Source organism: Meriones unguiculatus, chromosome 12 (assembly GCF_030254825.1).
Source record: "Meriones unguiculatus strain TT.TT164.6M chromosome 12, Bangor_MerUng_6.1, whole genome shotgun sequence".
NCBI classification, from domain to species: Eukaryota; Metazoa; Chordata; class Mammalia; order Rodentia; family Muridae; genus Meriones; species Meriones unguiculatus.
The window spans coordinates 97,714,821-97,742,162 of NC_083360.1; the positions used below are offsets into that span (position 1 = coordinate 97,714,821).

Below are 27,342 nucleotides of genomic sequence, written 5' to 3' on the forward strand. Positions count from 1 at the left end.
AAACTCCTTGTCCTGGTTGTTTTTATTTTTACTTTTGTCAGGTTGACATACGCTAGAGCTGTCTGGGAAGAGGAACCTCAGCTGAGAAATGCCTTCATCAGATTGTCTGAAGTGCATCTTTTTTTAAATTAATGCCTGATGTGAGAGGGCCCAGCCCACCTGGCACTGTGCCACCCCAGGCAGGCAGGCCTAGGCGGTATAAGAAAGCAGGCTGAGCCAGGAAGCAGCGTTCCTCCATTGGCTCCGTGTCAGCTCCTGCCTTGGTTTCCCTTGATGAACAGTAAGTCAAATTAACGCTTTCTTCTCAAGCTGCTTTTGCTTGTGGTGTGTTATCAATAGAATAACCAAGACACTTTTCTTGGATGACCCCGCCCCCAATGGTCCTACCTTTCTACACTTCCTTTGGTCCATATCGTAACTGCAATTAGATAGTTTCAGCATATTAGTATATTTGTTAATATGCTAAATTAATTAGTAAGTTTAGTATATTTAATTATTAAGCACCTTTCCAGGGAGGCTGTGAGCTCCGAGAGAAAAGGATCATGTTTGCTGCTCCAGTACTTGGCATGTGCTCTGCACGGAGGCTGGGCTGCACATTTGTCCAGTGTTTATCTGCCTATCGATGATGACCCCCATCATAACCGAAGAGATAGCACAACAGCTGAGTGGGTGTGGAATCCAGCACCGAGTTACTTCCCCAAAGTCACCGTGGAAGCTGGCTGGCACCGTTCCAGTGGCACTCAATGGCACCATGGAGCGAATGCTTTCCTTTTTTATTTTATTTTTTTAACTTCAGGGCCTGGGCAGCTTTTGGCAGCTATGGAAGACTCAAGCTTTACTTCCCTGTTGCTTGCCAGCTGACTTTACTCAAAACTTCTGGGCTAGCAATCCTTGAAAGCATGTTTGTGGCTACCGAGGGCGATTTAGGGGAAAACAGAGTGAAGAATCCAGTTTTGTCTCCTCACGGCATTTCAGTATCAAAACAGCAGCCCGCAGGTAGCCAAATACACAGACCTACGTCTAATTTGCTTCTTTTAAAATGTTTTATTAGCTTTCCAAATTATAAATGTAATCGTGTGAAAAACCCCTCCGAGTCAAGAAAAGCATGCAATTTCCCTTCCTTTCTTTCCCAGTGGTTAACAGTTTGTGTGAAGAGATAAAAATCCAACTTGTTTTCCAGACTTCACGATGCATTCTTAGGAGGAGCATGTGACAAACATAAACACAGACCGGTCTGGAGACTGAAAATCTTCACCTTTCCAGAGGCACAGACTCAGAATTTCTTCCCCTCGCACTTAACTGTTTCAACTGCTGAGAGTGAGCGCTCTTGGCTGACTCCATCTGACAGCCTTCTGAAAAAAAAAAAAAAAAAAAAGCAAACAGGTGTAGGGTTAATTTCTCAGCGTGATTAACTCCAGAGGGTCGATCAAAGGCCTCAGCGATAAGGATGGAGAGGGGAGAGAGCTTCCAGGCGCGCCCCCGAGCCGGGGCGGGGTAGGGGGGGATGGGAGGGACCCGGCTCGGTGCTCAGGGTGTGCCCGCCGAGCCGGCCCACCCAGCCTTGCAAACTAGAGCAACTTCTCTTTCCAGTCTCGCCGGCTTTTTCTCCGGGCCTCACCTGAGCGCGCAGGGCTCCAGGGAGCCAGCGGAGGCGCGGGGTTAGGGTGAGCATCGCGGGTCCCGCGCGCCCTGCGCGTGGGTGTGGCTGGTGCCCAGCCCAGCGGCGTGACGGTGGGGGAAGGTCAGCGTCCTTACGGCTAGCTGCATCCGGACTCCGCACCCAGGGCCCCCTCACCGTGCATCCCTGGCTCCCGGGACGCGAGTGGAACCACGTGGGAAACCCATGTCTTTGGTGGCTTCACGCCCCAAGATGCGAAGGGGCCAAACAGGCACCACCCTCAGGCCTTGAGCTTCTAGGTGGCTGAGGGTACTGGGAGCGCGGGGAGGAAAGGTCGGGTCCACCTAGGTCCGGGTTTCCCTCTCCCCAACCACGCGGAGCCGTCTGGGCCTAGCACAGGACCATCAAAATCAAAATTCTCATCAAGCGCCGCGCAGACGGCACCGAGGGGCCCCGGGAGCGGAGGAGTTTGGACTCTGTGGCTGCTGTTTTTCGGGGGGAGGCTACTTCCTGGGGGATGTGCGTCTCTGGAGGTGGCTCTCCTGGCCGCAGCCCCGGGTCTGCTGGGTGCGGCGCCGGGCGGAGAGCCCGGGAGGGCTCCGGAGAGCGATCCCAGCGGGTCCCGGGCGCCGACTGGCGGGAGGACGCAAGTTCAGCCGCTTCCCAAACTTGGGCTACCGGGCCGGAGCGCGGCCGTGCGGGCGGTGACGCGCGGCGTGGCGCGGCGTCTGATTGGCCCGTCGGGCGAGGGCGGGGCCGAGGGGACGCGGCGGGCGGCGGCGGTGCGGGGAGCCGCAGCCCGGGAGAGAGGCGCAGCGGCCGCCGCGGCAACAAGTGCTGGAGCCCAGGCGAGCCGGGAAGCCGCCCAGACCCCGCCGGGCCGCGCGTCCGCGCATGGCGCCAGAGCGGCGGCGGTCGCGGGGCTGAGCCGCACGCGCGGCCGGGACGTGGATGCGCCCGCGGAACCCCGCCCCGCCCCGCCGAGCTGGAGCTGCCCCCGGACAAGGTAGGGCCGGGCGGGTGGGCACCGGCCCTGCGTCCCCGCCGCGCCGCCGGGCCGGTTCCGGCCGGTGCGGGCGCCCTGCGCTCCCGCCACCCCTCCTCGCCTCCCCGCCGCTCGCCTCACTCCCCCGGCCTCCGCACATCACTTTCCTGGCCGCCTCACCTCCGGGGTCGCCTCCCCGGCCTCTGCTCCTGCTGCCCGCCCGGCGTCCTCCCCTCCCGCCCCTCTCTCCCCTCCCGCCCCTCTCTCCCCTCCTCCTCCTCCCCGACCTCCTCACCTGCTCGGCCTCCGCTCGCCCCCGCCCCCAGGGAGAGGGCCCCTGCCCCCTGGGCCGCACTGCGCCCCGCACGCTCGCGGGGTGCGGGCCTGGGCGGCGGGGAGCCCCGCCCGCGCACTGCGCCGGCCTCGGGTGCCGCAGGGGCAGATCAGGTGTTGGCGAGCTGCTGGCTGCCGCTTCGCCCCCCAGCCCGCTGCCCCCCAACCGCCGGCGCTGTTCGCTCCGGGCCCCCAAAGGCCGGTTCCTGTGAAACTTCGGGGAGAACCTTTCGCTTTGACCTCTAAAAAAAAAAAAAAAAATTCCACGCCGCCCGTGTTGAATGATTAACCAGGACAGAGCCGGGGAGCTGCCCCGCGACCAGCAGGTGGGCGCACCCGCGGGGCGGGCACCCCTCGGAGGACCGAACACCCGGCGCTCGTCTAGGGTCCCCTGAGCTCTCGGGTCTTGCGTGGGGAGGAGGCTCGGTGGAGACTCCACCCTGGTGTCACGGCGCGCGAGGTCGTGTTGGAAAGTAAACGCACGCATTTTGTAGCCCGGGCCGCCTCCAGGCTCGCTCCCGTCCCGGGTCCGGGGCGGCTGGTCTTTGCCCCGCTGCCTGCAGTGAGCGCCTCCGCCGCCCGCGACTTAGGGTAGACTGCGGGGAAGCCCTTCCCCCACGCCAGCCGTGCTTTTCAGGTCTCCAAGCTCGAGTGTGAAAATGGGCATCTTGTAACAGATCCTTGCAGGGCATCTGTTTGTGCCTCGGAAGGGGATGGGGTGCTTAAAAGGAAGGGCCTGAGGGGGGCCAGGAGGGCGGGACCTGGAGTGGGGTTCCGATCCCGCACCCGGAGAGGGACCCGCTCGGCCAGGCCGGTCACTCAGCCCCTGACCTACTCCCACTCCTGTTTCTTCTGAATAGAGGTGATGGAGCCTCACGAAACCGGGGAGTTCTACGCTTAGTCCTAGAACTCTATTCTTGGTTAGGCTTTAAGACCGAACAAGTGAGCGGGAGCCTGAGTAATTTCCGCCCCTTCCAGTTCGTGCAGAGGTGTTTATCGGCAGATCTGCCCCGACTCCTTTCCCAGCCTGGAATGCTGCTTTCCCCCTCGGGACTCAGCCTGCGGCTCTTACCTTAGTGTTTTGTGTAGATGGCAAATATATTTTTTAAAAAGTGCCGGGTTCTCCGTTAAACTTAAAAGAGTCCCTTCACTAGTCTCCCTTCCGACACGTGCTGTTAAGTGACAAGTTAGTTTTTCCCCGTGAGCCTTGTTTCCCCTATTTAGTTTCGGGAACGGGGTCCTTGGTCTGTAAGACTGGTTTTGAGGACAGATAAGGTGCTTAAGCAAGAGATCACAACCAAGTTCCCGCTGGCCTCAGCTTCCCTTTGCCGAAAACCACCAGTGATCTGTTGTAATCGTTCAGATGTGCGCAGACTGAAATCAGCCGAGCTTGATAGATGCACATAGCAGATTTTAAGACCTAACTAAAGGAGAGGTAGTCTTTGAGAAAAAGAAACATAATTTGCTTCTGAATCGCTTTTCCTCAAACCCGTTGCTTTTGAAGGCCTGGGCATCGAAATTTCTTATAGTTTGGAAGATACACTTGTTTTTTTAAAGATATCCTTCAGAACTGGATATGGTGGTGCACCCCTTTAATCCCAACACTCCGGGAGGCAGAGGCTGCTGGATCACTGGTCAAAAGGCCAGCCTTTGCTGCACAGAGAAACCTTGTCTTGGAAACCAAAAAATAATTTTTGAAAATCATGTAGATTTCCCTAATTCTAACATACTACAGTTATGCTAAAATGGGGAAGAGGGAACGGGTAATTTACTGTTGAATTTCCAGTAAACGGTTTCCACTATACTGCTCAAATGTGTGTGCATGTTTTTAAAGAGTTATATTAGGAAACAGGATCCAAAAATTATTCCTCATCTTAAAATTAGGCTGTTGGCTTAAAAGCAGGGATAACCTGCATTAGAAATTTGTGGAGCTTCTTTTGGACGATGAGAGCTAGAGAGAAGGGGGGAGTCTTTGTTTTTCAAAGAAACTGCAGCTTGGCTAATGTTTTGTTTTTAAAACATAAGGTAGGGCCAGGTGTAGAGCCAACACCTTTAATCCCAGCAACTTGGGAGGGAGGCAGAGGCAGGCAGAGTTCTGAGTTCTAGGACAGCCAGGGCTACAGAGAGAGGCCAGATCCCACAAACAAACAACGAACAGAAAATAACTCATAATTTAGGGTCTCTGTTTGACCTACCTTCAGACATTGAGTGGATGCTGCTAATTCTTTCTAAGCAGTTTAATGGGCATAATAGCTGACTCTTTGCAGGATTTTAAAACAGCCTTATTGGACAAGTCTGTTCATCCCTCAGAGATTACTAATTACAGTTCATAAATATGACATTTTACAAGCAGGCTAGTACAGCCTGCTATAACACAAATAGTGGTGCATAAACAACCCAAACTCAGAAATTGTTGGAGAGGTCTTTTGGTTTTCTGTAATTGCTTTGGGGTCAAAAATCATTGTGATCAGTTGCCTGACATTTTTTTGGAGTGTACAAATTAAAGCATGAATTGAGCGAGGCTCACTTCTTTTGAAAGCACTAAATATTTCCTAACTACTTAACGGAAATCAACCAGCAAAGGAGATGGCACGTAAGCCCCGCCCGCCCCGCCCCGCCCAGATGTAGCTCCAGCTGTCTCTCTTGCTTCTGGAGTGGGCACTTGGTGAATCCGTTCAAATGGTAGGATGAATGTGTTCCTCTCTGGAGAGGCAATTACTGTTTGGCTAAGAGGTGTGTGCATGTGTGGGGTGAGGCTTTTTGAGAATTGATGTAATGATTTCATCATCACCCGCTGGTGGAGTGGCCTTGCCAGTCTAAGCAAAGCCTGTGTGAAGAGCATGAAGCCCTTACTGTTTGGTGGGGCGTCGGTTCCTGATGTACTTGTACTGGGAAAAGCTGCTCCTGCTGCGTTTCCTTTTCGTTTCGGCTGTATGTTGCCCATACTGTGAGTTTCTTACTTTTGCTGCCAGCTTTGTTTGCTTGGCATGGCTTAATTATTGTAACAATCCAAACTTTTTGAGAGCCAGCATTGTATCTGATAAATTATAATGGGTATTTTAACATTTGTGTGCTGGTAGGTGTCCACATTTCTTTATGTAAATGTAAGAAATTATTTCAGATTATTTCCTGTGTTTCTATAGACATTCTCTCCAGCAGGGTTTAATTTTTTTTTTTCAATTTTGTGGGGGAAATTCCCAGTAATTCCCAGAAATTGATACTTGTCAGTTTTCATCCTGTGACATTTTAAACTAGGTTTATTTAGTTTCTTCACTGAGATGATTAGGATATGTATTGCTTACTAGACATTCTTTTCTTTCCTCCTTTTTTTTTAATCTTATGATTCAAGGTAATCCGTTGTAAGAGTATAGCAAGGCTCTCCGAGCTGTGATGAGGTGGTTTGGTAGTTAGGAGCATGAACTTGGATTCAGTTAGCTGAGGTTTTCTCTCTGGCTCGTTAGGCATGGTGCGGAGTTTGTGTTGAGGTGTAGAAACTCTAGCTGCTCCGCAAGGCCCCTCTGCTCCTGTTCGGAAAGCCGCTCACCCCTGAAGGCGATGTCACTGCAGTCACAGCAGTGCAGGTTGGTCCTCCCTGTCCTCCAGTCAACTGGAATCGGCCATGGCAGAGGCAGTGTTTTATGAGCAGTGGGATTTGAGGTCTGGTTCTGCCACTAGCTCTGGGGTTGGGGGCGAGTTGCTTGGCCTCCCCGAACCTCATTTTCTCAACGTGAGAAGCCAGGAAAATTATAGTGATGCAGCTAAGGCTGGTGAGAGGGCTCAGTGAATTTGGTGGTGCCTGCTGTCAAGTGACGTCTGAGTTCATTCAGTCCTGGACCTCTTGAGCACGGTGGACGGAGAGAAACAACTCCCACCATTGTCTTCTGACCTCTCCCTTTGTGCCTTGGCTGGTGCTCGCGTGCATTGCGTACAAGCAAATCAAGTCTTGTTCTGAGACAGGGTCTCAGATACCCTCTCCACCCTGCCTGGCCTGGAACTTGATGCGTAGATGAGATAGCTCTCACACCCACATCCACCGCCTCTACCTCCAAAGTCCTGCTGTTAAAGTCCATGCCCCATACCCGGCTACTGTAGGTCGTTTATTCAAAGTTAGAAATAAAGTCTGATGATTGGATGCCTTGCTCTGTGGCATTTAAGTAAGATGTTTCGTAAAGTTGATGACCTACTTTTTCATTGACTTATCTCCAATAGCCGGAGCTTAGAGGTCACTGTGAGCTTGTAAAAAGGTGAGGCCATGAGAGCCCCTGAGAGCCCTGACTGAGCACCCAGTGCTCAGACGGCATTTACCACTTCGTGTTTGTGGGTGAATTATTTCAAAAGCGAGAGCACGTTGCCAATTGCTTTAATTGCGTGCTTCATTCTGGCCGTTTAAACCACTTCATGGTGTAACCCTGCACTCGGCTCCCTTGGGTGTTAGTGGGTGCTTCTCATTCTTTAAATGCAACTTGGGTAATACTTTTTTTCCCCCTAAAAGGATCTTTTTTACTTACATATGTTCAAGATATCGTGAAGGAAATCACATTTGGTTACACTGCAAGTAAAGGATAACTTTCTGTCAACAACTTCATTTCTACCCTTTCTGCATTTGAGCACTTCTGGAATGACCAGGAAAAATATTTCTGGATTAGGCCACAATGCCGCCTGTGGGTCTGTCCTAGAGGGCGCCTGAGGTAGAGCAAGTCTTTGGAAGACCAGGCTTGATATCATCCTGTCTACTCTGGCCTCTCCCGTGACCAGCTTTTGCCCAGAGAAGCTGGCATGTTGTTTCTGGCAGTGTTTGAGAGGCCATGGCTGCTCATGGCTGTGGTGTTTGCAGGTGGATTGCTGTGATGTAGGTCCTCTCTGTGCCGCTGGGTCTGAGGAGTGCTAGTCAGCAGTGCTTTCTTTCACTTGGTGGTACGAGATACATTGGGAGCAGACCAGAGAGTCCTCCGAGGAAGTGGCCTTGGGACCACACTGGATGAGTAAAAAGCACTTGAAGAGCAGAGAGAGCAGTAGAGGGCTGAGGGATGGATGCCGGAGGCTCCAGCTGGCAGGGTGGGGAGAACACCCTCCACCTCAGCTTGGAGAACAGGGAAGGTGGCGGCCCGACCCGGCTGAGCGCGGGAGACTGGGAAGTAGTGGAGGGCCACTGGATGTCCTTGCAGCTGTTGAGGAAGGTAAGCTTGAGGCAGAGGTGACTCAGGCCTGGTGTGGTTTGTGTCCCCATAGGTAGTCTGCTTCCGTCAACGCTGCATGTGTGCTCGTTCTCGCAACTGGAGGGCTCCTTTAGCAGACGGAAATGTCTGGAGGCCACTTCTCTATTGGGATATGTTGGAAGTTCGGGGGCTCCTACTAGAACATCTGCCTCTGTTCCTCTTTCCTTCCCACTCTCCTTGGCTCCTGTTCCCATCACTCCCCTAAGGTGTCTTTCCTGCCCATCAGTGTTTCTTTGTTGTCCATATTCACCAGCCTCTGTCTGTTCTAGGCGCTGCATGTTGCTCTTTGTTGACTTACCTCATTGGTTTTGGGAGGGGAAAATTGAGAGCCCCAGGAATGGTCTAGGGTTAAAGTGTGTATTTCATTTGACAGAGATGAGCGGTGAACAGACCAGCTCATTGTGGGGTGAGTGGCATCTGAAAATCTTCTGGAAGATGTGGAGGAGGGTAAGCCCCAGGCAGGGCTGATGGGGTAGTTTGGAGTGGTGTCTTAAGAGCGTCTCAGTGACCCACGTGTCTGCTGAGAGAAAGCCCAGCAGCAGACTTGGCCCCGCTCTGCCAAGGGGACTACTGTTTTCCTCATTTGGCCAGGATCCAGAGCTGCCAGAGTCAAGAGAAAGAGGAGGAACCGGGGGCAATGGTGGGCCTGAGGTCAGGACAAGCAGTGTTAGGCCTGTAAGTCAGCAGAGCGCAAGAACTGTGCCAGTCTAGCTGGGGAGGGGATTGCGAAGGCCATGCAGGGCTAGGAGCATGGAGAACACGCCTGTGTCTCCAAAGCGCAGAAACCAGGATCGCTGTTTGACCTCAACCCTAGGGGAGCAGTGTCTCCTGTTACCAGAGTGGGTGTCTAGGACAGTGGCCTTGGGGCAGGCAGCATGATTTTATTGAAGGTGGTTTTGCTCTGGGACTGATGACAAGCGTCTTGGTAACCATGGCAACTGGTTCAGGGCGGTGTTTCTTACCCTTCTGCAAAAAGCAGAATAAACCTTAGGGCTGGCTGGTGGATGCAGCTTTAATCCCAGCACCGGGAAGCAGTGGCAGGCGGGTCTCCGAGTGGTCTGTATTGGGAGTCCATAGAGTGGGAGCCTGCCTTCAGCCACCCTGTGGCCACGTTCACACACAGGTGGGTGGAGTGAGTGCGTCTATACTGGGAAGGCGCCTGACAGTCTAACAAGATTCTGCGACCCCCAAACTCCACAGTTCCAGTTCATGTTCAGGGTTTTAAGAAACTGTTCTTTGAAATGCACTGCTAGTTTTGTGTGTGTGTGCGTGTGTGCCCATGCTCTCGCGCGCACACGTGCCCACACGTGCCCTTAAACGAGCCCTTTAGGTCTGGCCTGAGATTGTCAAGGGAAGCCCAGTGACATTTAAAAATCAAATTATTTGGAATATTTGCCTCAACACCAAAAAGGATCAAAGTGCATTTATAAACAGATGCCAGCCTCTGAATCTTTGAGCTCTGCAGGGGAGAATTTAACCAAAGTTGAAAACACAGTAGAAAATAATGATACATCAATAAAAACACGTTAAAAACCCACCATGACAGCCACTCCCGATGCTCTGCCTGTGCTGTGCCCTGGGCTCCGTAGGACCAGCTGGGTGCGAGCCATCTTACCCGAGGGAGGCTTTGGAGCCCTGGGGTCTTGGAGCTGCGCCCATGAGCACCAGTTACACCCTATTTGCTTCGGCAGTCTAAACGAGAGGACACCATTTCACAATTCCTTGCCACGAAAGGAAGTGTTCTCTTGAAATGAACTTAAAATATCTCCCATGAATAATCCTATTTTTAACTGAATGTTTTGTTTTGAGTTTTGTTCTCAAGGTTCTGTTGGGTCGTCTACTAAAAAAAAAAAAAAAAAAAAAGAGAGAGAGAGAGAAGAAAAGAAAAAAACAAAACAAACCTCTTTATAATGGAAAATTTCAAATCCGGTATTGTGGTGAAGCTCAGGGGCAATCCTGCTGTTCTGGCCCCGCCCTGCCCATATCCTGTCTGCCTAGGCTCCCAGCAGAAGGGAGAGGGCGTGTCCCTGGGTGGGGCGGGGCAGGTGAAGGCAGCCGGTCCTGGAGGATGGCTTGCTGAGCCCTGACTTCCTATGGGGTTGAGGAGCGAGGCGCTGGGAACCGCCTGTTGAGAGACGGGGTCTCCCGGAAGCTGCGCATGGCGCCGTGTTGAACGGACACTGATTTTCCTGGCGAGTAGCCAGAGAAAGATACACACTGCTCACCTCGTTAAATATGCACCCATGGCCGAATGATCCCACCTTTAGACAGGGCATTTGGATGAGAGGCCGAAATGTCACTGTTTTCAGGGCATGTTTTAAATCTATATGCCTCGTTTTAACATTTAAAAAACGTAGCGGAGACCATCCGAAGGTACCTCTCGGGAAGAAGCTGACATCTAGGCAGCATCCGGGAGGGTGGAGAGGACCCACGGGCGGGGGGGAAGGGCGGCTTGGAGAGGACCACGGGTGGAGGGGAAGGGCGGCTTGTTTGTGTTACCCCAGGATCACACCTCTTACCACAGAGGAGAGGTGGCGCTGCCGAGGCTGCTGCGAGCTTGGCAAGAGTGATGCCTTGCTCCTACCGGGAGGGTGCTGAGGGAGCATCCATCTTTCCTGCGGTGGAGAGGACAGTCTGCCTCCCTGGGCTCAGAGCCAGTCCCAGCTTGCCTGGAGCCGTTCTGTTTGGCAAATGGGTCTGCCAGGGAATGTCCATCTGGGGACTAGATCTTCCTTTAGAGGCATGGTTCCTTTCTCTGGGGCGCTAGGTACCAGAGGAGGAGATTGTACAGTGCCCATGGGGAAGGCGGGGATTGAGCCTGGCCCTTGAGGGTTGGGCTAGAACCACAAAGCAAGAGACCTTCTGTCAAGGGCTTTGAGAGTGGCACTGTCCGAGTGAGAATGCTTGATGGGCACAGGTGGGCATTTCCCATCTACCCTGCTGCTCCTGACTGCTCCATCCTAGGGGCAAAGGCCTGAGAGCATTTGGCCTTCTACTTCCTTCTGCCTCGTGCCTCTTTGAGGGAACCTCAGTCAAGTTTCTGATCGCTAAAGTGAGGGAGGAGCTGTTTCCCTGGCTTATGCATTCTCTAGACCCTTGGTATTTATGGCTAGGAGGTCCACTCAGCCGGTGCCTGAGGACTTAAGTGTTACTTTAAGTAAGCCTGGACTAAAGTTATTATATCAAGTAATGGGTTCCATTGTTGCCATTTTTTTGTTTGTTTTCCCTTGCTAAGAATGAAGAATGGAGCCCAAGGCCTGGGGCATGCCGGGAGTGCTCAACACCGGGCTGTGCTCGTGCCCTGGTCTCCACGACTAGGGTTCTGTTGGTTTTGTTTGACCCCTGGCTGCCCTTGACTATACTGTGTGGTGGAGAACCTCTGATCTTGGAGTTTCTGTTCCTTTTGGGATCATAGGCAAGCACTGTTACACCTAGTTTGTGTGGTGCTGAGGTTCCACTGCAGGGCTTTTGGCCGTCTAGGTGAGCACGCATCCAGCTGAGCCACGTACCAGTTCTCACGCCTGTTTTTAGAAGAGTCCGGTAGCGGTCGTCAGACCGCAGTGCAGTGGGTCCCGGAGTCCCGGAGGCCCTCGTCTCTGTGGGGTCTTCTTCACAGGAACCTAGGACACCTTCTCTTTTGGGGAAGTGTGTCAGCGGAAGCGTTCATCCTAGCAGTGGAGACGCAGTGGAGACGCAGTGGAGACGCAGTGGAGACGCAGTGGAGACGTTGAGACTTCCCAAAGCAGTTTATTAGGTCACTAAAAATAAACACAGCGGATGCCATTGGTTTAAGTTTAAATATTTGCTGAAGTTACAGGAGAAGATAATTATTAATGAGCTCCATGCAGTCCCAACTTACAGCGTGTTCACATGTTCTCCTGAGTTTTAGAGGTTGTCTTTTATTCTGGAAGGGACGACAGGTGTAAGCCTTTATATTTGTAGGAAAATTATGGAGATGTTCCCAAACTGCATTTCACAGAGCATAGGAATTACCGAACATAATTTGTTAGAATTGAGAAAGACAGTTTGTCCATAGAGGACGTGCTGAAAACACCTTAGATTTGTGTTTGCTTGTTTGTCTTCAGGCACAGTCTCGTTGGATAACTCAGGTCTTCATAAACCCCGGAGATCCTCCTGATTCCCAAGTGATGGAATTACAGGAGGATGGCACCATGCCTAGCCTTACATAGACGATTTCCATTTTAACTTTTAATTTTTTTTTTTTACCTAATATGTCTGTATATGCATGCCACAGATGTGTGTGCCCACTGAGGCAGAAGCTTTGGATCTCCTGGAGCTAGAGCTCCCGGGTCGTCAGCCTCCCCACGTAGCTGCAGGGACCGAACCTTGGAAGAACAGCTGGTGTTCCTAACCACTGAGCCATCTCTGTATGTCCCTTAACGGAAACTTTTTAGAAGATGTACTTTTCTTTTTAAGTGTGTGTGTGTGTGAGTGTGAGTGTGTGTGCGAGTGTGAGCACGTGCACATTTGTCCCTGGGAGCTAGAAAGGACATCAGAGCCCTTGGAGCACAAGATGTTTGCGGCTGGTCTGGTAGTTGCTTTTAGCATGTGAGTGTGTAGAAGTGGGCAGCCAGCCCTCAGCCCACCTCGACAACAAGGTCACCAAACCAGGACCAGCGCCCTGCTTATTTCCCGAAGCAGTTACACACTTCATATTGTGGGATTCTGTGTCTAGTCCAGGACTGTAGTCTATGCTTGTGCATTCTTATTCATTTTTAATTGTCTTCTTCCTCCCTTTCCCCATCCCTTGGGCCTGTGTTTGTTTATAGACCAATTTAATTGTGACTGTGTCCTGAGAGGTATTTTCAGGTATCTCTACTGTCTTTGAGGGTGCTATTGGGTATAGTGAGGTATTAAGGGGAGATTTTGACCTTACTGAAGAAGAGTGACAAGGACTGGCAGGTAGCTAAGGAGTAGAAGCGAAATCGGGGCCCTCTGTGAGATTATCCAAGAGTGATTGTCTCACAAAGCGTGAGAGTAAGTTTCCCTTACAGCTCCGAGTGGCTGGCTGCATCTGCTTGTTACCTCAGCACACCTGGGAGGTGACGTCCTTAGTCCAAGGGGCTCAAGGCCATTCTCCGTGTGGGGAGTTCAAGGCCACCAATTCTCACTGCAGATTGATAATGCATGGGCTCTCCCTGTGGATGATGGCAGCACAGTGAGCCCTGTCTCTGGGGACTTCGGGCCTCTTCTGTAAATGAGGTGATGGTCTATAAGGAAATTGATATGGATTCCTGGACTAGAAGTTCGTTCCTCTCTGCCGTTGGGCTGTGATCCCCGGGGGAAAGTGTATCGTGCTGTTGGGAAGATGAGAGAGTGCAGTGCCTGCTGCTGTTTCGCCTTTTCTGTCATGGGCTGGTTATTCTTGGGGCAGCAGAGGCTGGGTTGTGGCCGGACTGGTTTCCTTCTGTCGGGCCCTGATGCTGGAGGTAGCTGAAGGCTGAATTTCTAACAGAGGGTTTGCATGGACATGTTTGTGACTCGCTTAAGCCTCTGCCAGTCTTTCATTCCTTAGTGTGAATAAGTAACCAATCAAGAGTAACTCCTGAGTCATAGAACACCCACAGGGGGTTCCATCCGTGGCATGAATCCTGGCAGTTACCAGACCAGCGTTGCCTCAGGCCAGAGATTGGCCATTTGCTATGTGCTATTTCTTTCTCAAGTTGACTTTTTTTTTAAACAGTTCTTGGTTTTTCTTAGAATTGCTTATGCCCCTTCAGGTATCAACAAACTTGGTGATTTAAAAGCTGCTCTCCGTTAGAGGATCCTATCTTCTCTGTTGATGGTAGTAGACAGTACAGGAGCATAGACTCTGGGCTAGGTTCAAAGGTCAAAGCTCAACTCCACTGGGTTTAGCTCTCTGTTCTCAGCCTAATTATTTCACATTTGGGAGCTGCTTGTAAAACTAATGCCCTGAGAACGCGCTGACAGAATGATGGGCAAAGGACAGAGTAGGAAACTTAGGAATGAAGCCCATGCGAGGATGGTAGATGAAAAAACAGAGTCATGTTCTTTCCTGGTGAAGTTAAGGATGGTGGGAAAAGTCAGGGGATGACCTTGTATTCCTGGGAGTACCATGACAGGGGTCAGTGTGACCTCCCTCTGGTGGGTGTGGTCACAGTACCTCTGTGCCAAATGACTTCAAAAGCGAGTGTCCTTGCCATTCCCCTGCAGCCTGGGAAGAGAGAGATGGCACGCTGTCGCTGTTGCAGTTAGAGGGTGTCGGAAGGCCCATGCTGTTGGTCACCAGCAGGCATCCTTGTTTTTAATTCATGTTGTATGTGATGCGGGCAATGAGGTGTGAGAGAAGACATGGTCCTCTAAGCTGTCTGGCAGCCCGGCGGCAGCACCAGCCGGGGTGGCCCCCGGCGGCAGGTTTCTCTGGCTAGGAGAAGCCCCGGACCCACCAGCTCTCACCCACAGCCTGGTGGTTCCAGAGCCCATCTGCCTGCATTTGCCTTGTGTTCCCATCCAGTTCTTACGCACCCTGCTGCTCCTCATGCTTCTAAAGTTAGCCCAGCTGCACAACCCCCTCAAGTCCTGTCTTACCCCTGCGGTCAGTTAACGCTGCGCTGTTTATTGCCTCTGCTAATTCACTGTGTGGAGCTCCTGTTTGGTAGCCTCTCCCCTTAGCTCCAGCTTGAAGGAACAGTATCGTTGTGAGCCATAACTTTGGGTTGATGGGGCAGAGACTTTCCGCTTGCACTGGTTCGTTGGTTACTTACCGCCTCTCTGCAGATGCACCTGCTGTTGCCTGACCTCTGAAAGGGGATCTGGGCCCTTTAGCTATTTTCCTTTATTTTCTTCATAGTTGATGGCTCTTACTGTGCTGGTGAGCTCTTGGGTGTGAATGACCAATGTGTGGTTCAGTTTGTAGAGTAGGGGCTGCTTCTCGCATGCTCCCTGCTGCCAGGGCACAGCTTGGTCCCTGGCACCTGGCAGTGGTGTGCTCTTCATAGTGCGCTGCCAGGCCGAGACAGTGGTCTGCACCCAGCCCTCAGCCTCCACACCTCCCCTGTGGTGCTGGCAGTGAGATAACCCCTGAGCTTTGTGCTGGGCACTGAGCTGGCCTGGGCGCCTGTACTGACCAGCTGTCTCTAGAAGAGGGAAGGCTCTTCAGTTCCTGCCTCCGGGAGCTCTGTGGCGTTTCCTGAGATTTCCTCTCGGGCCTGACCTTGACCGCGGTTTCTGAAGCCCAGGGCTCCTAACTTCAGAAAGTCTTTGCTTCCTGTTGCCCTTCAGCACATGATAGAGCGAGGCAGATTTATGAAACATAAGTACTTTGTGTAATTCACCAGCCCACATGTAAGCTACTTTTCCAGTATCTTTTTCAGAAAAAGTCTGTATATGTTTAATTGGTCCAGTTACTACTTTATATTCAGTGAACTCGTCAGCACCTGAATGGTGCCTCTGAGGCATGGTGTCTTGGTGTGTTATGGCATCCGAGACCTTGTCTGGACCAGTTTGCCTGTATGTAGGCCACCCTTACCAGGAGAGGAGGGTGAGCTGGTGTTACGTGGGGACCCTGAGCTCTAGCTCAGGAGGGGGCCCCCTGTCAGTCATTCCTTGGCTTCACTGCATGCGCAGGGACTGATCAGATTGGGAGCTTGGCATATGAGCGGCGAGCTTTGGGTTCTTGGGGGTGGGTGAGCTTTGGGTTCTTGGGGGTGGGTATGGGTGCAAGTCTCAACTGGAGAAGAGACGAGGAGGAGACATAAATGACCAGACAGAGGCGGGAACCCAGGCTGTGAGTCCTGGCTGAATATAGAGAGCAGGAAAAAGAAGCAGAGAAAGAAGTTCCGGGGTTTTTCCCTGATGCCCAGAAGCAGAGACACTGTCTGTTAGACATCCTGAAAGTGTCCAAAGCTAGTTTCAGGAGTGAGAAGTGTTAAACTTGTGTCCTCCCTTTTGCAGGTTCAGTGGGTGGATGAAAATTTCTTAGTCAGTGAAGAACAAAACTGGAGAAATGTGCTGTATTTAGTATTTGGTGCCAGCAGCAGCCCCAGAGGAGAGCTGTTGAATGACATGGCACGGTAGAGAATAGGCCGGTGTGTAGATCGTATCAGCCCCGTTTACACATAAGGAAACAGGCTTGAGAGGTCAAGTAAATAGTAGTTTCGTTCTGATTATCCGAAGGAAGATGTCAGACTGGTTTTCAGCCTGAATGTGGGTCTAGGCTTTCTCCATCTGTTAGCCTTGTTTTCTTTTGGTGGGGGTTGTTTTGGGGAGACATGGTTTCTCTGTGTAGCCCTGGCTGTCCTGGAACTCATGTTTAGATGAGGCTGGCTTCAGACTGAGATCTGCCTGCCTCTGCCCCCCAAGCACTAGATCTACAGGCACCTACCTGCACTAGCCCTGTTTTTAAATTGCATAACCTTTCCATTGAGGACAGCCATTTTTTCCAGCTTTACTAAAGACAGGACAAGGTGACCTGTTGTTGATTTTTCTCCTTTTCTGAATGGTCTGCGTGTATTTAGTTGGAGGATAAATGCAAGGATAGATTTGTGTTTTGTTCTGTGTGTGGTGCTGAAGCTGGAATGCAGCGCCTTTTGAATGCTGGGCAAGGCGTTCTACCACAAGATAAACCCTAGCCTAGCCCTGGGATTAGTGTTCTTTAAATGATAAATTCCATTTGAGCCAATCAGCCGTAATGGGTTGTAGAGGAGGAGTGTGTGAGGATCAGAACAAGCCCTGCCAGACACTTTGATCTGTACTTCTGCCTGTGGGCACATGTGGCTGGATAGAATCACTGGAAATACTTTTCCCTTTTAATTTTGGACGTGGAGGGGAAACTAGTACCTAGGAACCCAGTTCAGTAGACTCAGCCCTACTGTGGCTTGTAGACAGAAAGCATTGGCAGACATGCTTTCTAACCTAGTGCCACGGGGACTCCTGGGGTTCCCCTGCCCAGCCTTGGCAAGAACCTACCCAGGCGTCTTGTACCAATTAGGGTGGAACTCTAGGAATGGCCTAGACCTTCTGGTCCCACTGATCGCCCTTCTTGGTAATATGCCATCTGCCATTTTGCTGGAAGCTGTTCTTTCCACAGAACCGCTGAGCTGCAAACTGTCTGCCTCTGCATGTTTGAGCACGGCCCAGGAAAGGCTGGCAAGGAGTGGGCCGCAGATGGGAGCTAGGGCGGTGAAGGTGTTAGAGCAGCCGGGCTCCCAGTGCAGTGGGGCACAGGAATGGACGGTGCCCACTCTAGGGAGGGGCAGCAAGGTCGAGCTTGCTTCTTCCTCCCGTTCTCCCCGAGACCGGTCGGATTTGAAGAGCAGTGAGCCAGGCTCCATTTAGAGGCCTCTAAGTCATTCTCCTGTGTACAGCCACGAGCTTGACTTCCAGCAAGATTGAGTTGGGTGACTGGTCGCCTTTACTTCATCGCAAAGGTCCTGTCTTTCTTTTACTCCTAATGTGTGTTGGCAGGATTTCTGTTGCTATGACAGAATTTCTGTGCTAAGTAGACTTGAAGGTGGAGAAGCTCACTTGCCCCATGCTTTTGGTCCTTGGTCACTTTGCATTCGGGCCTGTGGTGGCCCAGTACATCATGTGGGAGCAGTTACCTGAGGGAACCAGTCACCTAATGACAGGCAGGAAGTGACTTGAAGAAAATTGGGCCCTGGTTTCCCAACTTCCTTTCGCTAGGTGTATCTGTCTTCTGGTGGTGGCAGGCCTTTGGAGGATGTTTAAGGTCCAAGCCCCATCGCACCTTGGCATTGGGCCAAGTGCATCTTGGTGCAGGCAGGTCTGGCCGGATGTGTTGCTGGTGCTTTCCCGGTTGGCTGTTGCTGGGCATCCTTGTCTGAGGTATTGTCTTGAAAGGAGTCATGGCTCAGTGAGAGCAGGTTGTCGTGGCTACCCTGGTCAGCTTCAGTGTCTGCGGGCTGCTAACCTGCTTACGTGTTCGCATATCTTTCAGTGTTCGAGTGAAACACTGTGTTGTCCAGTATTTTGGAGCCATAAAGGAAGGAGTCTGGGTGGCCTGTGTTTGTAGCTGCGGAGCCTTTCTTTGCTCCTGGCTACGGTTAAGGCGACTGGGCGTGGCAGTGTGTCACACTGCAAGTGGGTAGGCTGGAGGCTAGGGTTACACAGCTGCCAGTCAGTGCAACAGGAAAATCTTAAAGTTGGTGACTCTGACAACCGTGCTTTATGTGTGGGGAAAAAGAAACTTAGAAAACCAAAGTCAAGAAAAAGAAACTGAGAAACTATGACCCCCAGTGGCCGGGTCACAGAGCAAGCTGAGGGTGCTGCTTCCGGCCTCATGGTGTGTGGGGTAAACCTTCCTGGATTTCCAGGGCAGGTCTGCCCTCCCTCAAATCTTGACTCCCAACCTTGGCCGGGAACTGGGGAAACTCACCTCGTTTACAAGGTGGCCAGCTTAGGAAATATTGTGCCTGGATAAATACTCCTGTTCCTACCTGTCCCTTGCATCCGATTTTTAACTTCATGGTACTTTTGTGGGCTGAAATGTATACTTTTAAAATAATTACTTATTTTGAATAACGAAGTGAAAGAATCAGCAGTTACTCTAAGAGGATTACACTGAGAACGAGACTAGAACTCCTTGGTTCCCTTCATCACCATCCTGTGCCCACTGCGTTGAACCCACCCCAGCCGTTGAGTAGCTGCATGGCCGGCCGTGGGCAGATCCAGTCTTCCTGATGACAGGCAGGATGTGAGTTGAGGAAAACTGGGCCCCGGTTTCCCAGCTTCCTTCTGCTGGGTGTATCTATCTCCTGAAGGTCCAAGCCCCATCGCACCTTGGCACTGGGGGAAGCACATCTTGGTGCAGGCAGGTTTGACTGGGATGTGCTGCTGGCGCTGTCCTGTTGGCTGCTGTCGGGTGTCTGCTCAGTGCCCACGAGACCAGCGACGAGGTGAGCATGTAGAGTAGCTTGGTGGGTTTGCCAGCTCCAGGCCACATACACAGTCATTCTTGACTTCTGGGAGCCTTTCTAAAAGGTGGCGTGGCACCGGAGCTGGTGTGGGCAGAGCCGTCGGAGGCTGTGGGGCAGGCTTCAGCGCCCCATGCCGTCTCCAGGTAAGAATGGAGCGGGGCGGCATTAAGGCGCCTTCCACAGTCTCTTACGGTTGGCGCTGTGTGGTTGGCGCTGTGCGTTCGCACGGCTTAAACACGGTGAGCGCGCTTGCTCATCACCTTCTCGCCCCAGGATTTTAGGTGCAAAATAAAAAAGGAGGTTTGCTTGTTTGTGAAAGTCAACTGTAGTGTTGTAGAAGGCAGAAAAGTGTTCTTATCTGGTTGGTGGTGGTAAATTCCTTTATCCCAGCGCTGGAGTTGAAGGCAGTAGGACCTCAAGGTGGAGTTCGAGGCCATTGTGGTTCCAACACAGAGAGTTCCAAGACTTCACAGAGAAACCTGAGTGTGGGGGTCTGAAAAGTGTCCATCCCTGTTGGAAGAAATGAAAAAACTTAAGATTCTGGTGTTTGCATATAGGACTTTTTGTTAAAATTCTGGCCATTTCTCCAGCTTTGGTGTATTTCTTACATTCTTTTTAAGCAATGTGACTTCTGGGGCGGGGGAGGAACCACCAAAAACCACAAAATGGACTTTATGTCTGCAGTGGAAATTGCTTAACTACTTGAGAGTTTTCCCCACAGTTTTTTGTTTGTTTGTTTGTTTTGTTTTTTAATGGGCTCTTTGCCTTGTTATCTCCCCTTCTGTCAGGGTCTAAAAGTGAACTTCTCATAGCAGAGTCAGCATCTAGGTCACAAGTGAACCATGACCTGTAACCCTGAGGGTATGTAGTTGAGAATCTGGGCTTTCTCGCCCTCCTCAGGTAACTCAGGAAGAATGTCTGTTTGAAATCAGGGCATAGGTTCCTCCAAGCCTTTGGGGACTTAGGGTCTTCCAAGAAAGGTTAGCATTTCCTGAAGGGACCGGCAGCGAGCTCTCCGGCTCTCCCACTTCCCTTTCTTTGAAGGCTCCATGCCACAGATGTGTATACTGGACTCCAGGCCAGCCTTTTCATTCTAGAGCCAGCCCCAAACCCTCGCCAGAATCGGGTACCCTGGGAGCCAGGTCACCCTCGACTTCAGGTAATAGTCAGCCTCCACGACATCCCTCTTTTAACTCCTAAAGTGGCATCGTGGAAACCGGGGTGGGGGGTGGGGGGTGGGGCTGGGCTGGGAGGGATGGGGTTGGGGGTAGTAGACAGGAAATGCTCCATAGACTGACCCCTTGTACAAGTACAGTGGAGAGGATGGTGCTCCTTCGGAGCTTCAAGTGCATTCACGTGTCCCGAGGGCCAGTGGGACTGGTGGGGGTTGGTGGTTAGGTGCCACCTGGGTGGTAGAACAAGTGACAACAGCCTGGAATTCCTGTCCCAGAGGCTCCTTCACGTCAGCCTCTTCCAGCTTCTGCAGTATGTGCACAGACATACACTCGGGCAGAACGCTCACAAATAATTGATGAAATCATTTTTAAGGAAGGGTTGGCGGGCTGATGAGAAGTGTCGCATGGTTCTGACTGGATTGCGTTAGTTCCCGGCCCCCACAAGCTGGATGTGTGACTAATGAGTTGGTTTACCTGTGGCCGTTTCCCTCCTGCTTACGCTGCATCTCAGGAGAACTGGCTCTAGAATTTCGCAGCCTGCTGTGCTTCTGTTTTCAGTAAATGGTTGTCTTCTGTTTACTGGTATCTAATTGTTTTACTAAGTTGAAAATGTTCGGCTTGACTGTAATCAGTGTGTACGGCTGCTCCCAGCACCTTTCCAAATGTTTTCCTCATGAAGCTTTTCCTTGTCCATTCCCATACTTGTCCTCGTTGCCTCTCGCAGAGGAGAACGAGCCCACAACCCAGAGACCAGGATTTCCGGGGGGAGCCCACTCTGTGTGTGCGCGTGCGCTTGCACATACGCCTGCCGCAGCGCACACGGAGAGGACGAGAACAGATAGTGCTGGTCGTCCTGGTCTCACCTGCTTGCTAAGGGGTGCCGGGGGTGCTGCTGGGCCGCGAGGTGTGGGAGCTCGGCATCGCACACATGCAGCTCACACGTGGCCAGACGCACATCCTCTGGTTGCCTGGCGAGCGGTTCACCTCAGCCCCGGGCAGGGCTCTTGGTAGCAGTAGAAACCGATTTAAAGAGAACCAGTAGCCAGGACTGACTTGGAACTCCCAGTCTCCTTCCTTTCCCTCAAAGTGCACGCAGCTCGTTTGGGCTGTCTCCTGTGCTCTAAAACTCCTTCCTTTACTTACAAGGCTGCGGTGTAGGCACTGTGCAACAGTTGGTCTGCTTTATTGCTTAAGGAAGAATGGCAAAGGGGGACATCTGCAGTGCTGGCCTGACGCAGGCAGGTTTGCTTTCTCTTATATACTTACTTTTATTTTTAAGTGTGTGTGTGTGTGTGTGTGTGTGTGTGTGTCTGTCTGTCTGTCTGTCTGTCTGTCTTTATCTGCATGTATGCATACAGTGTGGGTGCCTAGTGCCTGAGGGGGCTTCAGATCCCTAGAACTGGTTGTGAGCTGACATGTGGGTGCCAGGAGCTAAATTTGGGGCCTCTGCAAGAGCAGCAAGTGCTCTTACCTGCTGAGCCATCTCTCCAGCCCCTTCCTTTGTGTGTTGGCTCTACACTCTGGAAGGCTTAACTGTAAGCCTTCTGTGGGTTTGTCAGTACAAACCACTAACTATATTACAAGAAACACAAAGTATCCTTCAATTCCTGTGAACTGAATTATCCATAGTGGAATAGTTTCACAGCATTCTCAGTGTGACAAACCCCTTTTCACTTGGAACTCTCTGTTAGAAGCCAGTGGACCTAAAACAATCCACTAATTTTTATTTTATTTACATTGGTAGGTTAGGAAATAATTCAGGGTTGGGTCTGCATTTTTAAAGAAATAAATTCAGAGAAAAAGACAGGACACTATACATAGTGTAACAGGTAAATGGAGAGTGATGTTACGTGCGTGCACCTGTGCATATTGGATCACAGAATTAAAATTTGTTGTTGTGAATCATAGGCCAGTTAGTTTGCAAAGCACCGACTTGTCTGTGTCTTTTAAAGAATAATAGTTAATCAATCACAAGGTTGTTTATTTAGTGATGATTGCTTCCGTCTAAAATAGCAGTGGTGGTAACTGTTGCTTACATAGCAATTGCTGTGGCCACGCATGATTTCACAAGCCTTGCATATAAAAATTACATATTTCATACAGCTATCCTGTAGATGGAGAATTTGAGGTTTAATTTAAGCCAGAGCAGGTGAGTCCTTATTCTAAAACATTTCTTCATAGGAAGACTTTTTTAAAATAAAGAATGGGTTTCAGTGTGTAGTCCTGGCTGACCCAGACCTGGGGGCTTCATCTGCCTCTGCCTCTTGAGTGCTGCAAGTAAAGGCGTGTGTCACCACACTAAGCCTTCATGGAAGGATTAAAAATATAAAACGGTCTAAAGTATGTGTGGGAATCAACTTCAGAGTGAACTAATGTGCTTCCCGTTCTCTGATTCCAGATATGAGAAATGAGTGTTGGACGCCGAAGACTGAAGTTGTTGGGAGTCCTGATGATGGTCAATGTCTTCATTTATTTGATTGTGGAAGTCTCCAGAAACAGTAGTCAAGAAAAAAATGGGAAGGGAGGAGTGATAATACCCAAAGAGAAGTTCTGGAGGCTCTCCAGCCCTCCCCGGGCGTACTGGAACAGGGAGCAGGAGAAGCTGAACCGGAGGTACAATCCCATCCTGAACAGGCTGGCCAATCAGACGGGCGAGCTGTACGCGGCTCCCAACGCAAGCCACCTGAACTACTGCGAGCCGGACCCTGCGGTCATGACAGCTGTGACGGACTTCAGCAGTCTGCCGGACAGGTTCAGAGACTTCCTCTTGTATCTGAGATGCCGCAATTACTCACTGCTCATAGATCAGCCGAAGAAATGTGCAAAGAAGCCCTTCTTACTATTGGCGATTAAATCCCTCATCCCACATTTTGACAGAAGGCAAGCTATTCGGGAATCTTGGGGCAGAGAAACCAACGTGGGGAACCAGTCAGTGGTAAGAGTCTTCCTGTTGGGCCAGACGCCCCCCGAGGACAACCACCCTAACCTTTCAGACATGCTGAAGTTTGAGAGCGAGAAGCACCAGGACATCCTCATGTGGAACTACAGAGACACGTTCTTCAACCTGTCTCTTAAGGAAGTGCTGTTTCTCAGGTGGCTGAGCACTTCCTGCCCAGACGCGGAGTTCATTTTCAAGGGCGATGATGACGTGTTTGTGAACACTCATCACATCCTGAATTACTTGAATAGCTTATCCAAGAACAAAGCCAAAGACTTGTTTATAGGAGATGTGATCCACAATGCTGGGCCTCATCGGGACAAGAAACTGAAGTACTACATCCCGGAAGTCTTCTACACTGGGGTCTACCCACCGTATGCAGGGGGCGGGGGCTTCCTGTACTCCGGCCCCCTGGCCCTGAGGCTGTACAACGTAACCGACCGGGTCCACCTCTACCCCATCGACGATGTTTATACTGGAATGTGCCTTCAGAAACTGGGCCTTGTTCCAGAGAAACACAAAGGCTTCAGGACATTTGACATTGAGGAAAAAAATAAAAAAAACATTTGTTCGTATGTAGATCTAATGTTAGTGCACAGCAGAAAACCTCAGGAGATGATTGATATCTGGTCTCAGTTGCAAAGTCCTGATTTAAAGTGCTGAAGTGCGGGTGAGCTCCATTTCACAGAAGGCCTAGCCTGACTAGTTCCCACGTTGTGCTCTCACGGTAGGTGATCGCTGTAGGAAGCCAGCAGCCTTCTTGAGTAGGCAGCACCCGGGCCTCCGAGCCCTCGGTCCCACACCTCGAGATGAGGGGAAGCTGAAGCCGAACCACCACAGTGGGATGATTGCTCCTGGGCCTTCCGCTGGCTGCCAGTCCTCAGTGTCTGATTTGTTTTCCTTCTCCAAAATCATATTTAGAATTCGACCGGGAAGGTCTTTTTCCTTGTCTGTGGTATACTCCTGGTCCCGTTATAATGATGGGCAGATACACCAGGTATTTATAAACCTATTGGCTTATCAAGATTTTGTAGGGCATGACCTGGTGTTTTTGTGAAATAGAATTATATTTATTTTCATAAGATTTTGATGGGTTTTAAAAGTTGTCTACAAAGTGGACTGATGTCACGTGTCCCTGCCACCCCAGCAGTATTCGCCTCGTTGCTAGAACCGGTTACTCCCTGCCGCGAGCCGTGCAGCGCGCGCAGCTCGTCCTGTCTGGGACGAACGGGTTCTCTCTCACTTGTGTCTGGCTTCCTGGCTGGCCTCATGGTAGTTAACCTAATTTTAGTATTTTGAAACCATGAGTGATTCCCTAACGGCCACCCCAGTGAAGACTGACGAGGCCGACAGTATGGGTTTGGGAATGTTCGGGGGGGCCAGGGGAGCATGTGTGACCTTTGAACTTGAAATGAGAAGATAGAACTTGCAGGCATTTTCTTAAGGGGTTCGTCGGTTTCAAAACTCCAGGGCCCTTTGCTTGCCATGTTACCACGCGTTCCCTCGGTGACGTTCTCCTGGGTGGGGCTGCTTCCCTGTCGGCGTAGAAGTGCCTGTGCTTTTATTTATTGTTCGGATCAAAGACCAAAACAGTTTCTTAAGAAATATTTTGTGTAATATTTTATTTGTATACAGTGTTGTTTGTGAAATATTTAACTAGAGCATGACAGTTTATTTTTCTCGTTTTTTAATTAGTTCTTTGAGAATTTATACAGTGCGTTTTGATTGTGTTCCCTTCCCCCACCTCCTCCCAGATCCAGCCCCCAGCTGGACGTTTTAAATGCTAGGCTGTAACATGTTAAATAAAGTTAACTGTTATTTTTGAATTTTAAAATTTGGATCGGGGGGTTATGAACTGCTACAGTTGATGAGTTCCTGCCAAATTATTGCTTATACCTTCTATCCTGTGACATGCTCTCTTGAGATATTTCTGTGTTTTAGAGGGTTCTCATCTGTGCTACTGGGGACTGGGAAGAAAGTGGAAATAAAGTGACTGTATTTTTTAATCGTCATGCGTAATGAGTAATAATTTTTCTGTTCTTGCTTTCCTGTGTTTTATTACGTCCTCCCTGGGCTCTCTTTCCCAGAAACCATTCCAGCAATCCTTACACTATCAAACTGTGTCCATGGGCTGGCCATCACTGCATCTCTAGTCTTAAAAATGCTTCCAACGTTGAGACATAAAAAGGTGTGTCTTCCTGGCAGCTACCCTATCCAGCCAGTGCACCGCGGTTTGTTTGCTTGTTTTAGAGGGGTCTCTGTAGAGTCCCGCTTGGCCTGGGACCGTGCTGACCCGGCTGGCCTGGAATGCAGTCAGCGCCTCCTCCCTCTGCCTCCAGAGTGATGGATTTCAAGGGGTACAGTTCAGCCGTGAGCCTCCCGGAGCCCAGGACCTGGGCACTGCCACCCACTTCTTGCACTCTCTTGCTCAACCTGTGCACTCATGCTCTTCACCACGCCCTCCCTGAGGGTGACTTGACCATTTTACTGACTTGAAGTGAATAACCCATGTCTGCAGCACCTGCTTCTGTCACCTTTTTAGAGACGGGAGAGGGATACAGAGGGAACACTCCGGCGCCGTCCTTGGGGCTTCTAGTGTTTGGACGTGGCATGGGAGGGAAGGCAGCTGCCCTCTGGAGCTCTCAGAACCCTGGCAGGACTGCCAGATGCACCCCACAGTTTATACCTGAAGCCTAGGAGGCCGGCTTTTTTCCTGAAGCAGCTTTATAGAGGGCATAATTTTTCACCAAGTATGTACACTAACTTAAAAGAAAAAAAAAAAAAAGACAGAGTTACACAGCCACTTCCCTCAGATCTACTGCAAGAAGAATTTGGTCGAACCATGACAAATGTTAGCTTTATAGGATTTTTATTTAATTGATGGTCTTTCTAAGTGGCTTGAGGTGGCCCTAAACTGTTACCTTCCTGCCTTAGTCTCCCAAATGCTCAGGATACCGGGTGGGGCACCATGCGGCTGGAGTCAAGGCCAGCCTGGTCTATCAAGTGAGTCAAGTGAGCCACAGCTAAGGCTACACAGAGAAACCCTGTCTTGAAAAACAAAACAAAGCAAATAAAAACCTTTCTAGGAACCGGGGCGTGGTTCATTTGTTGCCCAGAACCCCGGAACCAAACCCTAGGACCACATAAACGGGATGAGGTGTGGTGGCACAGGCCTGTGAACCAGCACTCTAGAGGTGAAGCAGGAACAGCAGGTTCAAGCACATCCTTGGACAACAGGAAGTTGGACAATAGGGTGCATGAGAACCTGCCCTGTTTACCTCACCAACACAAAAACCCATCTTGTTGCCTGGCTGCTTGCTCCATAGGAGTCCATTTATGAGCTCATGGGAACATGAATTAGACATGACAGTATTTAATAGTTCTCTTAAGTTGTGTTGCTGTTATTTTCATGGGGGAGAATACCAAGTAATTTTGGCATGTTACATGAAGAACTCAGTTGTGTAAAAATTCATAAGAAGTCTTAAAAATTGTCTGTCGTCTGTATGTGTGCACGCATGTGCCACGGCGCCAGAAGACAACTTTGTGGCTCTTCCACCGTTACGTGGCTTCCAGAATTGGACCCAGGTTGCCAGGCTTGCATGGCAAGCGTCTTTTTCCAATGAGTGATCCTCCCCGCAGGAACTGTTTTGTATTCAAGGATGTGCACCCCAAGTTGGCTTCTGTGCTCAAAGGCTGCAGGTGGGTCTCATTTCGTGTAGGCTGCCCTGGAACTCGCTCTGCAGACCTCTAAACTCAAAGACCTGCCTGCCTCTGCCTCCAGAGTACTGGGGTGAAGGCATGAGAGTGTCTTCCTTTCACGACTAAGCAGGGTGGGAGCCGAGCCGGTGGCTTTGATCTCAAATACTGGAACTGCCTCCTCTACGGCTCAGTTTAGGGGGGGTGTGCATGGGCCCCAGGGACCTTCCACTTCACCCCCACTGCTCCAGTCCTGGGAAGGCCGCGTTAGGTCTTCTGGACGGTGTTCTCCCTTACGTTTGCCCACTGATAGAATTCCAAGTCTTTGAGAAACTGGTGGAACCATCTCCGTTACTGGCGTGCACCGGGTGTCCTAGGACCCCTTCACTGTTGTCCATGGTGATTTTGATGAGGGGAGGCAAACTCTGCCTTTCCTTTCCTCAGCTGGGAGCACTCATGTGC

General features: G+C 50.9%; 2 protein-coding genes across 5 annotated transcripts in view; one reads left to right on the forward strand and one right to left on the reverse strand.

Moving 5' to 3' along the window:
* Positions 1-25,190, forward strand: part of B3gnt2 (UDP-GlcNAc:betaGal beta-1,3-N-acetylglucosaminyltransferase 2) — a 130,144-nt gene extending 104,954 nt beyond the window's left edge. Inside the window, exons 1-3 of one of the 4 annotated variants that reach the window (XM_060365160.1) lie at positions 2,518-2,624; positions 21,393-21,484; positions 22,645-25,190. In XM_060365160.1, coding sequence (XP_060221143.1) covers positions 22,654-23,847 — 1,194 coding nt within the window. In that variant the 5' untranslated portion in view covers positions 2,518-2,624; positions 21,393-21,484; positions 22,645-22,653 and the 3' untranslated portion in view covers positions 23,848-25,190. Of the gene's footprint in view, positions 1-2,482; positions 2,625-2,916; positions 3,263-21,392; positions 21,485-22,644 lie in introns of those variants that run through there. The other 3 variants (XM_021626725.2, XM_021626746.2, XM_060365161.1) reach the window with 3 other exon arrangements.
* LOC132646708 (basic proline-rich protein-like) lies at positions 1,025-3,423 on the reverse strand. Its single transcript, XM_060365221.1, has 3 exons — positions 3,273-3,423; positions 1,619-2,739; positions 1,025-1,352 (listed from the first exon to the last, which is right to left on the reverse strand). Exons 1-2 carry the CDS (start codon positions 3,421-3,423, stop codon positions 2,009-2,011), a joined length of 882 nt encoding a protein of 293 aa, XP_060221204.1. The 3' UTR covers positions 1,025-1,352; positions 1,619-2,008.
* Positions 25,191-27,342: the final 2,152 nt, after the last annotated feature.

Bases quoted from the DNA above. Each gene is read 5' to 3' on its own strand.
- LOC132646708 (XM_060365221.1), bottom strand. From the start codon at position 3,423: ATGCGTGCGTTTACTTTCCAACACGACCTCGCGCGCCGTGACACCAGG. The intron at 2,740-3,272 runs GTGCGCCCACCT...CGGGGGAGTGAG, and splicing joins GAGGGGTGCCCGCCCCGCGG to GCGAGCGGCGGGGAGGCGAG.